The sequence below is a fragment of the Heloderma suspectum genome, chromosome 7, assembly GCF_057233095.1.
Source record: "Heloderma suspectum isolate Gila_16-S chromosome 7, 16-S_ref, whole genome shotgun sequence".
NCBI lineage: Eukaryota > Metazoa > Chordata > Lepidosauria > Squamata > Helodermatidae > Heloderma > Heloderma suspectum.
This window is the reverse complement of record NC_139464.1, coordinates 76,040,559-76,053,943: the sequence shown is the minus strand read 5'-3', so window position 1 is coordinate 76,053,943 and position 13,385 is coordinate 76,040,559. Positions and strand designations below refer to the sequence as shown.

The following is a 13,385-nucleotide window of genomic DNA, read 5'->3' as shown; positions in this document are numbered from 1 at the left end:
TTCAACCATTTTCAAAGATTAAATGTCAAGGTGTAATTAAGCAGCAAGAAACTGGTTGCTGTGAATTCACCTTTATTTTTATTTAGTCACCAAAGAAAAGGTTTCAAGTGACCTTTAAAAGCCATTTTAAAATAATTTGCAGTTCCAACTGAGTTTTGAGACGCCCATTTAAATAAAATATGAGGGCATGAGCCACAGCTATAGGGGTTGCTCAGCAAAACCATTCATTTCAATGTAATTTAGGTAGGAGACTTTCATGGTGCATTGTACACCAAATCACCAAGGGCCTCATCAGCCAGATAACTGTGCAAAAAGCTGGTGTGGTGAATACTATATACATGCTCTGTGGCTGTTCCTATATCCTAGAGGGGTTTTGTTTGGGGAAGGTGGAGTTCATGAAAGTTTCTACCTCATCAAAAAGGCATGAGCGTTTGCATTATAGCTCTGAACGGTAGTGTCACTCTATTTTCACTGTCTTGCCCCTCTACTTAAATTATTTTAAATGGTGAATTTATTGTACATCCATTCACATATATATCTTGTCAATTGTGTTTACTGATTTCCTTTATTAGAAGCGAAAACTGGCTGGCTCATTTCTTTTTACAATGACATTGTTTTTCCATAAAAATACACAAAAGACTGTGTGTGTCGTATCCAGATTAAGTCATACTTAAGAGTAGACCCATTGAAATCAATGAGGCTTAAGTTGGTCATGGCCCAAGATCCTGGCTACTTCATGATTTCATCTCAGGCCCTGGCCCTTCTTCAGCAAAGACCCTTAAATTTTTTTAAAGTTTTTATTAGTGAATCTGTGAAATGTGGTGCTTTATTAATAACAAATAAATATAAACCCAAGTCTTTGATTTAGGAGGAAAAAGCATACATATATTTAAAAGCCAGGACAGTGAAGTACATAAACGAAACGGAATGAAACAAAATGTGACAACGGTGGTTGTCTGGACAGTTCTGTATACACAGGTCAAACTCAAACAATACTTAAGGGCCACTTCATTCAACTATGCTTAGCACTTTTAAAATATGCAAGTTCTTTTTGTTACCATTAGGATAACAAAGAGTCACTATGATGTAGCCGAATGTAGTCATTCATCCCTACAGGGGCAAACCCAAAATCGGTGGGTTGTGACTTTCCTAAAGGCATGAAGTATTGTGAGATGCTTTGCATCCAGCTATAAAGTACACTTTCCATCTCCCCAGCTAGACCAACAATAGCTGTCTATCTAACCCTTTCCCAAGTAAGCAGCATTACATCAGTTCCTAGTCCTAAATCTGTCTTCTGATTTCCTGGTATTTTCTATGGGTATTTTGAACCTTCTGTCAAAAACAATCCATAATTAAGCCAAGGAGTTTAATCAGTACTACAAAGTAACTCACTCTGAAGTCTCTGGAAACAGCAGGCCCTGGTTGCCATGTAGACAAATACACTCCCCTTATTCATATTCAGATCAGTTAAACAAAGATATCTGTACATATCTTGTCCTAGGATTTCAGCCTCAGAGATATAGAAACCTGTCCTTACTGTATATTTTATAGTGTATAGTTAATGGTTATATGTCCTACATAGCAATTGGGTACACTATATACTTTCTATATGGCTAGTGGGTATTTGATTGTATATTCACAATTTTCAGTGAGAGGAAAAATAAGTTTCATTACTGTTTCTTCCCCCAATCTCTGTTTACAAGCTTGCAGAAAGATAAGAGGTCAGATGAATACTGTCTTAGCTTTGGGTATACCCCCCTAGCTTTATCCTTCCAGTGCCTTACCTCAAGCCCAACATATGAAGGAAGACTGGAATTTTCTGTCTTCAGCTTTCTTAGCTCTAACCCTCTGTGGTCAACAGATGACAAAGAAAAGGTACAAGTGCTCAATTCCTAATTTTGCTCAGTCTTCTCCCAAAAGAGGGTCTATGACCCCCCAGGCAAAGGTGAAGTACAGGCTGAAGGGGCAGGATTGCAGCTTGAGATCGATAAGCGTATGGTCAAGGAACACCTAATTACTTTGAATGAGTTCAGATCTCCAGGGCCAGATGAACTGCATCCTAGAATAATAAAGGAACTGGCAGAAGAGCTCTCAGAACCACTGTCTATTATCTTTGAGAAATCATGGAGGACGGATAAAGTGCCAGATGACTGGCAGAGGGCTAATGTTGTCCCTGTATTCAAAAAGGGTAAAAAGGAGGAACCTGGGAACTACAGACCAGTTAGTCTGACATCAATCGCTGGGAAAATTCTGGAGCAGATGATAAAGCAATCCATCTGTAAGCACTTTGAAAACAATGCAGTGATTATTCGAAGCCAACATGGATTTGTCAAGAACTAATCTGATCTCATTTTTTGATCAGGTAACCTCCCTTGTGGACTGAGGGAATGCTGTGGACATAGTATACCTTGACTTCAGCAAAGCTTTCAACAAAGTGCCCCATGATATCCTGATGAGCAAACTAGCTCAGAGTGGGCTAGATGAAACAACAATCTGGTGGATCCATAGTTGGCTACAGAATCAGACTCAAAGAGTGGTTATCAATGGGATCTTCTCAAACTAGAGAGAAGTGATGAGCGGGGTACCGCAGGGCTCAGTCCTGGGCCCAGTACTCTTCAACATTTTTATTTATGACTTGGAGGAGGAGGTGCAGGGAATGCTGAACAAATTTGCAGATGACACAAAATTGGGCGGGATAGCTAATACCTTGGAAGACAGAAACAGAATTCAAAGTGATCTTGATAGACTGCAGTGCTGGTCAGAAAACAACAGAATGAAATGTAATAGGGATAAATGCCAAGTTCTGCACCTAGGAAGAAGAAACCAAATGCACAGTTACAAGATGGGGGATACTTGGCTCAACAACACTACAAGCAAGAAAGATCTTGGAATTATTGTTGATCACAAGCTGAATATGAGCCAACAATGTGATGTGGTTGCAAAAATAGGCAAATGCTCTTTGGGGCTGCATTAATAGAAGCATAGCTTCCAAATCCTGGGAAGTACTAGTTCCCCTCTACTCAGCACTGGTTAGGCCTCATCTGGAGTACTGTGCCCAGTTCTAGGCACCACACTTTAAGAAGGATGCAGACAAGCTGGAGAGGGTTCAGAGGAGGGCAATAAAGATGATAAGGGGACTGGAAACAAAGCTGTATGAAGACAGACTGAAAGAACTGGGCATGTTTAGCCTTGAGAAGAGAAGACTGAGGGGAGATATTATAGCACACTTCAAATACTTGAAAGGTTGTCACAGAGAGGAAGGCCAGGATCTCTTCTCGATCATCCCAGAGTGCAGGACACGGAATAATGGGCTCAAGTTACAGGAAGCCAGATTCTGGCTCAACATCAGGAAAAACCTCCTGACTGTTAGAGCAATATGACAATGGAACCAGTGACCTAGGGAGGTAGTGGGCTCTCCCACACTGGAGGCATTCAAGTTAAGGCTGGACAGCCATCTGTCAGGGATGCTCTGAATTGGATTCCTGCACTGACCAGGGGGTTGGACTCGATGGTCTTATAGGCCCCTCTACTATTCTATGATCCTATGATCTTTTTTCCAATTTTTCTTAGTGTTTTATCTTTTATCTCTGGCCACTAGGTTGTGCTAGAAAATGAAAACAAATGAAAAGACACAGAAAGAAACAAAAAACCAAAAATAAAAAGGCAACCTAAAAGAAGTCACTCTACAAGATCCTAGTTCATCCTATTTCAGCCTTCCCAACCTTGGTTCCTCCAGATGTTTTGAATCACAACTCCCACCATGTCTGTCCATTGGCCATGCTGGCTGGGGCTGATGGGAAGTGTCAGTTTAAACTATCTGGGAGGACACAGATTAGGGATAGCTGCCCTCAAACAGGAATATGACTGGAGAGATGGAAAGTTCATTTCTTCCGTGTAAACGCCTACTGTCCATGATGGGGGACCAACACACCAGTTCTGAATTGGCCATATGGAGAAGGTGGGATATATATGTGGGCTTGCAATACACAAGTCTGTTTTGAATTTTTATACAGTATGCCAGTTCTAAAAGAATGACTATTAACTCAGAGAATGACATTTGCAGAGTTTAATGTAGCAGAAGGCTTACTAAGAAGAGATGCAAGTATGCCAACTGGAAATGATCCATTTTACTAACTATGGATTACTTTGGAAGCAGAATGTACATATTTTCCTCAATAATATATAAATAGAGTTCTGGAGGGAGATGGGATGTCTGAAGTATGAAAGTCTGAGGCCATGAAGGGCTTTAAAGGTCAGCAACAAAAGCTTGAACTGGACCTGGAAACTAATTGGGACTAATATATAAACAGAGAACTGTTTATATATACTCCCACCTCCCTGCACCCATTAGGAGGCAGGCTTCAGCATTCTGTGCCTCTTACTACAGTTTACAAAGCCATGGATGATTATGGCAAGACAGACCCCGAGGAGGGGGTGCAGCCTGTATATCAGAGGTAGCTAGTAAAATGTGATCCTGATCACTGCCACAGTCTCATTTCTCAGGAGCACACCCAGGCTGGGCAACCTCTTTGACATGGTGACTTCTACCCAATCAATAATGGGTGAAGCCACCAGTTTCAGAAAACTGATCCTCCCTGCACCCCTGCTTCACAAGCATCTTCTCTATCTTATCTGGAGTCATCTTCACTCTGTTGACCCTCAACAGGCTCATGGATGAATGGCTTTAAACCAATAAGACTTCATTTCTATGTGCAGCCACCTTAAGTGCCATTTTTGGTAGAAAGGCAGGGTACAAATAAAATCAAATAATAAATAAATACAAAGAATTTCATGAATTCTATGGTGCCCATCTCATACCAACACACATACACCAATGATGGTGTTTCCTGGCACAGAACATTGCAGATTTAACATGTCCAATTGTATGCAACAAATTCTTTCCATGCCAGTCCATTTCATCTCTCAACTGCTTGATATATGAATTCTCTATGCAGTACAGAAACGTTTTTCCATTTACAGAAGTACAGATATTTTTTCCTAAATGGGTTTCCAAGTTGCTCTATTCCAATTGCTCTATTCCTATTCCATCATCTCTTTCCATTCTGGCTTGGTTACCTTCCCAAATAAAAAGTACTGGGTTGGACTGTGTTGCAGTATATAACCTTATCTCATGCCTAGTTTACATACATAATGTTGCATAGATGCTGAACCTAACCAACACTGTATACATACTGTTACACATCAGAGGTACTGTTTCCCTGGCCAAATAAATGACTTGCACTTCCAGGTTAGGCACCCTTATATTTATAGTAATCATATTACACTTGCAAAGAATAAAATAAAGTTTTAAAAACAGTACAAGTGCTCAAAAGCTAGCACCCAAATGTGCCATAATGTTCAAGTACCATTATGAGGTTTAACGCTACAAAACATCAGATGTATACTCTTTGTCCTGACATAGCATCCTCAAAGTGTAACTGAATAATCAATCCAGTGAAAAAATGTGTATTACAAGTCTTGCCACCATAATCAAGAATATTCCAGCTTCACTCATGTGATAGATCTTCTACAATATATACATCGCTTTGTCTAAAGGTAATTTCTACCTAAACTCTTCTTTGAAGTTTTTCTTTCTTGCAGAAAACATACCTTAAAGTAGCCATGTGCACTATTCCTTTGTCCCAACCAAAATGTAGTGCCAACAGGTAAATCCATATAGGGCTTTTCCACCACTCTCTCATAAATTCTGTTTTTAAAACAGAAAGCAGAAGCAAAAAGAAAAAGAAAAGTTACCTTACTTCCACTCACAGATGATCTAGAATGTTGCAGCTCTAAGTTACTGATACAACATTTAAATCTTCACTTACTTATTGCAGTCTACATGCAAAATCAAGTGTGATGCGCTGATTGCTAAAGACAGTCTATGCCATTTGTCATCTGCCAAAATGTAAGGAAACACTTCCGTATGTGAACGATGGCTTCCTGAACGATAGTGCAATCTAATTTCATTTCTATGGCCGCTGCTTTCTAGTTCCAAGTACCTGCACCAGAAATGGAGCATCAAGTCATGAAGCAATGTTAACAGTGAGGAAACAGAATTCATCCTTGTCTATAAATAGAACTGACAGAAGATTTAGCATATATTCGAGGTAATGTAAATTCTGCATACTTAAGATTGAAAATTCTAGTGAAAGGTTCTGTCCTCAAAATTGATTTCAGTATTGCTTAGAATAATGGAGTACTTAGCAAATGACACCAAAAATTATAGATGTATCTCCTTCTGCTACAAGGAAGGGTGCAAAACATTGCAAATTGGGCTTCCTTGAAATGAACAGTTCTGCTTTGCAAAGGAAATTATCATTGTATGTCTTTCTTTCCTTTCTTCATTTTATTCTTCACAAAGAAATATTCCTAATAGCTATCAGGAAGAATAAAGTATTTTTGCTGGGGTTTGTTGCTTTTTCTTTTTGCAAACCTAGGAAATTGCACTTACTTTCTCTTTGACATTCAAGGTGTTGCAAGGCACTTCAGTCTCTACATGAACAAAGCAGTTAACTGAAGTCAGCAATAAAATGTGTATGTCCAGTAATTCGCTGTTTTGTGGCCAAAAAAATATTTTTATTGTTACATTAGCAAAAGGGTAAACAAACTGAAGATATGACTGAAAACAAAACAGGTCAGAGTTGATAGGACATATGGCAATTTAATGACTTCTCCCATCTCACAAGTTTAAAGGGAAAGAATTAAGATAACTACTAACTAAACAATAGAAGATGGACATGATACAGACCATAGCTCTTTCCACGTTTAACTTTTCTTTGTTTAAATTAACATGTAAAACAATACAAAATGAAACAGAACTATTCCTAACTCTGAATCCTAGAAACAGTAATATGTCATTAGAACACAATCTAGAATTTTTAGGTTGTGTTAACATAATCTAATATGGAACTATCTCCAGGAGCAGTGCACAAGATATGAACAGTGAAATCCGATGCATGTCTATGCAGACATAAACCCCATCAAGTTCTATGGGATTTACACAGTGGGTAAGTGTGCAAAGGATCGCAACCTAAATGTTTAAAAACACTTTTCAATTGTACTATACGGTGAGTAAGCATTTTTATGCCCTTTTGATATGAGATAATGTGCTTTCAAAGAATATCATAGTGCAAAGACAGATGTGAGCATAGCTAGCAACTAGATTTTATTGCAATAAGTAACCACTGTTAATATTTTATTGGTGTATGAAATAAATATTTTCTCCTTGATATATAAAAAAGTAAACGTTACATAAAACAAACATTGTACATTTAAAATAAAATCAAAGCAGACAGAAAGAACAAGTATTTTTAAATAAAGACCCCAAACTACCTTTTTATAATTACAGTCTAGACAACATTTCAGGACTCTGCCTAACATTCTCATTTAGATTCAGTCTGTTCCAATATTCAATAAATGGATACCAACTTCTAAATAGTCTTTACTACATTTCATCCTATCCCATGGTCTTTTTACATTTCTCAATTTTTGCATCAAGGGAATCTCGAAGCAAAAGAACACTTTAGCAGATGTATTCCTTCTAATACTGAAATTGGGTAGCCCCATGCCAATCACTTTGTAGGCGAAATGGGGCCACCAACAAAAAAATTAAACATCCAGCCTACTTAGCAGAACTCCAAGTTATGCAGAACTATAAAATGTCTAAAAAATACCCCCCCCCCCAGGTGTCAGCACACCCAAAAGTGAGCTCATGCAGGAGATAATGCAGGGAACAAAGGCCCATGAAAGCCATGAGACAGTGAGTGGAGCTTTAGCCATTTGAAAATTCTCAAATGACTTAGTGGATTCTGCTCTAGACCCACCAATGGTCTGCAAATGGTAAAAGAAAGAAGGAGGAACGGAAGGAAGGAGGCAAGCAGGCAAGCAAGGAAAACAGTGGGGCTGCGTGGATGCTAAAAAAAACAAACAAAAACAACTTCTGAAGTATGGATGCAACATCAAAAGAAAGACAGTTAAAGAGTGGGTGGGCACATTAAAACAAGTAAAAGTTTGAAAAGAAGAGGAAAACAAAAAGAAAAGAAAGGCAAAGGGTGCTTTACCAGGGAACCCACCACAATTTTTTTTAATGCAGTTCTTACATTTGCACCCTACCTTTCCACATACCTTTCCCAAGACTAAAGCTAAAAAATCAATATACCAATACAATAAAAACAATTTAAAAACCTGCTATCACATACAAATAAATTGTAATTAAAGTAACAATAGGGATCAAAACATGAACATATAGAAACAAGAATAAAATCAAGCAATTAAAAGTCCACTTGCAAGTATCTCTATCTCTAAACTTGATCAAAAGATAGAGTACTGCATACTGTCATGCCATTGGGCAGTATCCAACACTGCTGTTCTTCTTACCCTATTGACATAGCTCTAGCATAAACAATCCAATAGCATCGAATGGTGTGATGAGTTTTCCAGGGAAACCCATCATGCCAGCTTAAGCTACCACTAGAGGTTGCTTACACTAGTAGTGCATCAATAGCATAAGCAGCAGCAGTGTATGTTGGATACTGCCTACTGTTTTACTAGATCAACACAATTAGACAGGGCAGGACTAAAGTTGTCATACTGTTCAGATTACAAATAAAAATGCATGGTGATAAAGGGTTAAGGCACATAACTACAACCCTTAAATGAAGTAATAACTTGTAACACTACAGGAAGGTAATGGGTCTCATATTCCGAGAAGATCTTTTCAAAGATCATGTATATAGTGCCTTGCATAAGTATTCCCCCCCCCTTGACTTTTCCACATTTTGTTGTGTTACAACCTGGAATTAAAATGAATTTAATTAGGATTTCTTGTCACTGATCTATACGAAAGAGTCTATAACGTCAAAGTGGAGAAAAAATCTACATATTTTACAAAATGATTTACAAATAAAAAAACTGAAAAGTCTGGATTGCACAAGTATTCAACTCCTAAAAAAGCTCTGGTGCAACCAACTGCCTTCAGAAGTCACATAATTAGTTAAATGGAGTCCATTTCTGTGCAATTCATGTGTCAGATGATCTCAGATTAAATACACCTGTTTCTGGAAGGCTCCAGAATTTGTTGAAGAGCAAATCTAAACAAATAGCATCATGAAGACCAAGGAGCTATCAAAACAAGCCCAGGATAAAGTTCTGGAGAAGCACCAGTCAGGATTGGGTTATAAAAATATATCCCAACCTATAAACATCCCCTAGAGCACCATTCAATCCATTATTACAAAATGGAAAGAATATGGCACAACCGTGACTCTGCTTACAGAAGGCTGTCCACCAAAACTCAGTGACCGGGTAAGGAGGGCATTACTCAGAGAAGCAACCAAGAGGCCATTGGAAGCTCTGAAGGAGCTGGAGAATTTCACAGCTGAGATGGGAGAAACTGTCCATGGGACAACTATCACCTTGACACTCTACAAAGCTGGGCTGCATGGAGGTGTAGTGAGAAAAAAGCCATTGCTGAAATAAACCCATATCAAATACCATTTGGATTTTGTCAAAAGGCATGTGAGAGATACAGCAAACATATGGAAAAAAGGTTCTCTGTTCTCATGAGTCCAAAGTGAACTTTTTAGCCTTACCACAAAACATTATGTGCACCACAAAGCCAACAGTGCTCATCGCTGAGAACACCATCCGTACAGTGAAGCGTGATGATGGCAGCATCATGTTGTGGGGATGCTTTTCATCAGCAGAGACTGAGAAACTGGTCAGGATTGAGGGTAAGATGGATGGAGCCAAATACAGGGCAATTCTGGCGGAAAACCTGTTTCAATCTGCAAGGGACCTGGGACTGGGGTGGAGGTTCACCTTCCAGCAGGACAATGACCCTAAACACACAGGCAAAGTTACACTGGAGTGAAGAACTTGAATGTCTTAGAATGGCCCAGTCAAAGTCCAGACCTCAGTCCAATTGAGAATCTGTGGCAAGACTTGGAAATTGCTGTTCACCAACAGTCCCCATCCAACCTGACTGAGCTTGAGAAATTTTGCCAAGAACAATGGGCAACAATTGCAGGATCCAGATGTGCAAAGCTGGTACAGACTTACTCCAAAAGACTCACAGCTGTAATTGCTGCCAAAGGTGATTCTATCAAGTATTGGCTCAGGGCAGTAAATACTTATGCAACCAACAAATGCCAGTTTGTTTTTGTTTATGTGTAAATCAAATGGTAAAAATGCCAATTAAATCAATTTTAATTCCAGGTTATAACACAACAAAATGTAGAAAAGTCAAAGGGGGGTGAATACTTATGCAAGGCACTATATGTAGCATAATTAATGCATGCAAAAGTACTTTTATCATTAAACAAAAGTTTCAGTCACAAGACTGAATTATATAAGAAATAAATTCAGAACTGCATAAATGGATAATTTTATGACTCATTGCTTACTTTAATCAGCAAGTTATCATGGTATTGTGTCATGAGGATCAAGCATTTGGCTGACTCTTCAGAAGAATTTGCTATGTATTCTTGCACCTCCACTGATTATGTTGTTCGAGCGCCAGCACAACAAGAAACTAGCGCTTGCTAGAGCAACCCCAGAAATGAGCTGATATGCTCATTTCTGAAATGGGTGCAGGTCAGCAAAACTTCCTTCTGTGACCTCTGCTGACCTGTTTTGTTCCAGAAACTAGCATTTCAAGTTGTTTCTGGTTATGTTAGGAAGCCCTAGCTTTCCATTGCAGCAGCAGTGGATCCTGCTAGCCTATGAGCAGCACTAGATACTGTTCACTGTGAGCTTGTCCCAAGGATGGTCTGAAATTGAGTACACTGTTGATGTTCCCAATACTTATTGGTCATCTGCCATTGTTCTTACATTAGAACATAAGAAGAGCCATGCTGGATCAGATCAAGGTCTATCTAGTCCAGCATTCTGTTCACACAGTGGCCCACCAGCTGTTGACCAGGAACCCACTAGCAGAGCATGAGGCAACAGCACCCTCCCACCCATGTTCCCCAGCAACTGGTGTACATAGGCTCACTGCCTCTGTTACTGGAGGTAGCACATAGCCATCAGGACTAGCAGCCATTGATAGCCTTTTCCTCCAGGAATTTGTCCAACCCCCTTTTAAAGCCATCCAAATTGGTGGCCATCACTACATCCTGTGGTAGCGAATTCCATAGTTTAACAATGTGCTGTGTGAAGAAATATTTCCTTTTATCTGTCCTGAATCTTCCACCAATCAGGTTCATAGGATGACCCTGGATTCTAGTATTTTGAGAGAGGGAGAAAAATGTCTCCCTACATTAACCCAATTTTAGCGGCTTGCCCCACTTCTCCTCTAGATTACTATGCAGAATGTCAATTTACAATATCCTTGAAAGATACTGTAAGGTATTTTCACTACAGTTATTGTATATAGTCTGATAAGTGGGACAATCAGACAAATTCTACTGTATCAGTTCCCTAACTATATGAAAGGCATGCTGTGCAATGACAGTACTACTCATGTGCTGCAAGAAATAAAGCTAAATATTTAATGGCTTCCGTGAACTGAAAGTACCTACCCCAGAAGAAAGCTACCCACTTCACCCACATGATTCAGGGCTGTAGCCTTGCTGCCTTTTAATTAGCCACTGCTGATGGCAGATAGTTCTGCTAATGTCTTTGCATCAGATATAATTCAGTCAAGCAAACAGACAGCAGAACTACCAATTGTGTCTCTGCACAAAACACTGAACTATAGGTGTCGACCTTCTCAGTGAAGTATCTTCAGATCCTGGACTAACTCCATACACCAAACTTGCCAGTTGGGTCAATAAAGACTAATCTATTTATTTTGGCAACAGTTTTCATCAGAACGCAAAAGCTTTTGCCATAATAATTTGTTAAATGCCACAATATGATTTGTTGTTCTAGGTTTGGCCTAGGTTATTTGTCGTTCTACGCTTCAGAAACCAAGTTTGAGAAACACTGTTCTGCTGAAACAAATGGAGGTTGTTCATTACTATCAGCACTTGGTGAATTGATTGCACTATTTAAAACACCAGGTGGAACCTCACAAAGGTAATAACTCTTCTGTACATAAACCCTGATTTTCTTTTTATTCATTGTGATCAGGTTTCCACATCTTTCATTTCCTGCTTATTCACATGGCTTTCTCTCAAGAATTTTTGTAATGTAATACATAAAATCTATTGGCTCAAACATTTTAGTGTAGGGATGAAATGCCATACAAATTAAAATTTCAGCAAAATTCTGATATTTGAATTTGACATTCAGTTTGTCATTTTCAAACTTCATTTCTGAATTTCACTTTTAAAAAACAAAGCTTAATTCTTTCATTCATTTTTTCCCAAACATTTTAATATTTTTCCTCCAACTTTATTTGTGTGTCCTCTTTGTTCCTAAAGTTGATAGAGGACCAATTGATTCAGCTAGTACAGTTTGTGTAATTGTGGTCCAGAAAAATAATCAAGCTGGCATTATTAAAGAGTGGTTTGGTGCGGATAGTTTAAAAGAAATAATCTTCAGGGTTTTTTAAAAAATTGCTAATCTCTTTGCATGAGTTAGTTTCCTGCATTTCAGGAGGGCAAGGGTTTACTAAACATGTAAAGTACGGTGTACCAAGCAGTGTACGTATTTTCTCAAGATGAAACTGCTTTGCAATAGCTGTTATCATAGCTATTAAGCGTGTGTGAACAAATGAGAACTCTTCATAGATGTCCTGTATCCTAACTACATAGTAATTGACCTTTTGTTGTTGTTTGGAACATTTGAAACTAATAAATACATAAATACATAAATAAATAACATGTTTCCAGTTGGTGCAACAGTACATAAGAAAATCTTCATGTTCTGGACAGTAGATGAAATTTTTGTTATATCTAATAAGTACATAACAAAAAGTTCACACTCAGGGCAGTAGAAATGTTTGTTTGTTATGACTAATAAATAAATAAGAAAACCTTTTCAGTTGCTACTCTGGTGGTTGTTTGTTACACAATTTTGGTTGTATAAGTCACTTATTTCACAAATTGAAGAATCGGGTTATTCACTTTAGACAAACAGGCCATCCAGTTGCTGCAATTTCTAAGAGCTGTATTATGTGGAGAGATGTGGTCTCTTTTTTGTGAAATGGATTGAAATGTTATCCAGTTACTGAACAAAAGATGTTATTACTCTAAGTGGTTTCAGCTTATGAAATGGACAGTTTTGCATGAGCATTTCTGTTTGGAAAGGCTACACCATATATGCTTCACAAGCCTGGCATACAGTAGGCAGAACTATTTTGCCTACTCTACATATTCTTATTTAGCCTCAAATGTGGACAGAGTCTATCATTAGTTATAATCGTGGATTTCTGTCAATGACACAATACTTTTCAGCTTCCTTTCAAAGCCTAACGAAATATATTTTCAACTTTA

At 38.5% G+C, this 13,385-nt stretch overlaps 1 protein-coding gene across 1 annotated transcript in view; it reads right to left on the bottom strand.

Moving 5' to 3' along the window:
- The window catches only part of NELL2 (neural EGFL like 2), a 197,453-nt gene that overhangs the window by 148,272 nt on the left and 35,796 nt on the right, over positions 1-13,385 (bottom strand). The window contains exons 4-5 of the mRNA XM_084810665.1: positions 5,829-6,002; positions 5,611-5,707 (exon numbers count right to left, since the gene is read on the bottom strand). Coding sequence (XP_084666791.1) covers positions 5,611-5,707; positions 5,829-6,002 — 271 coding nt within the window. The remainder of the gene's footprint in view (positions 1-5,610; positions 5,708-5,828; positions 6,003-13,385) is intronic.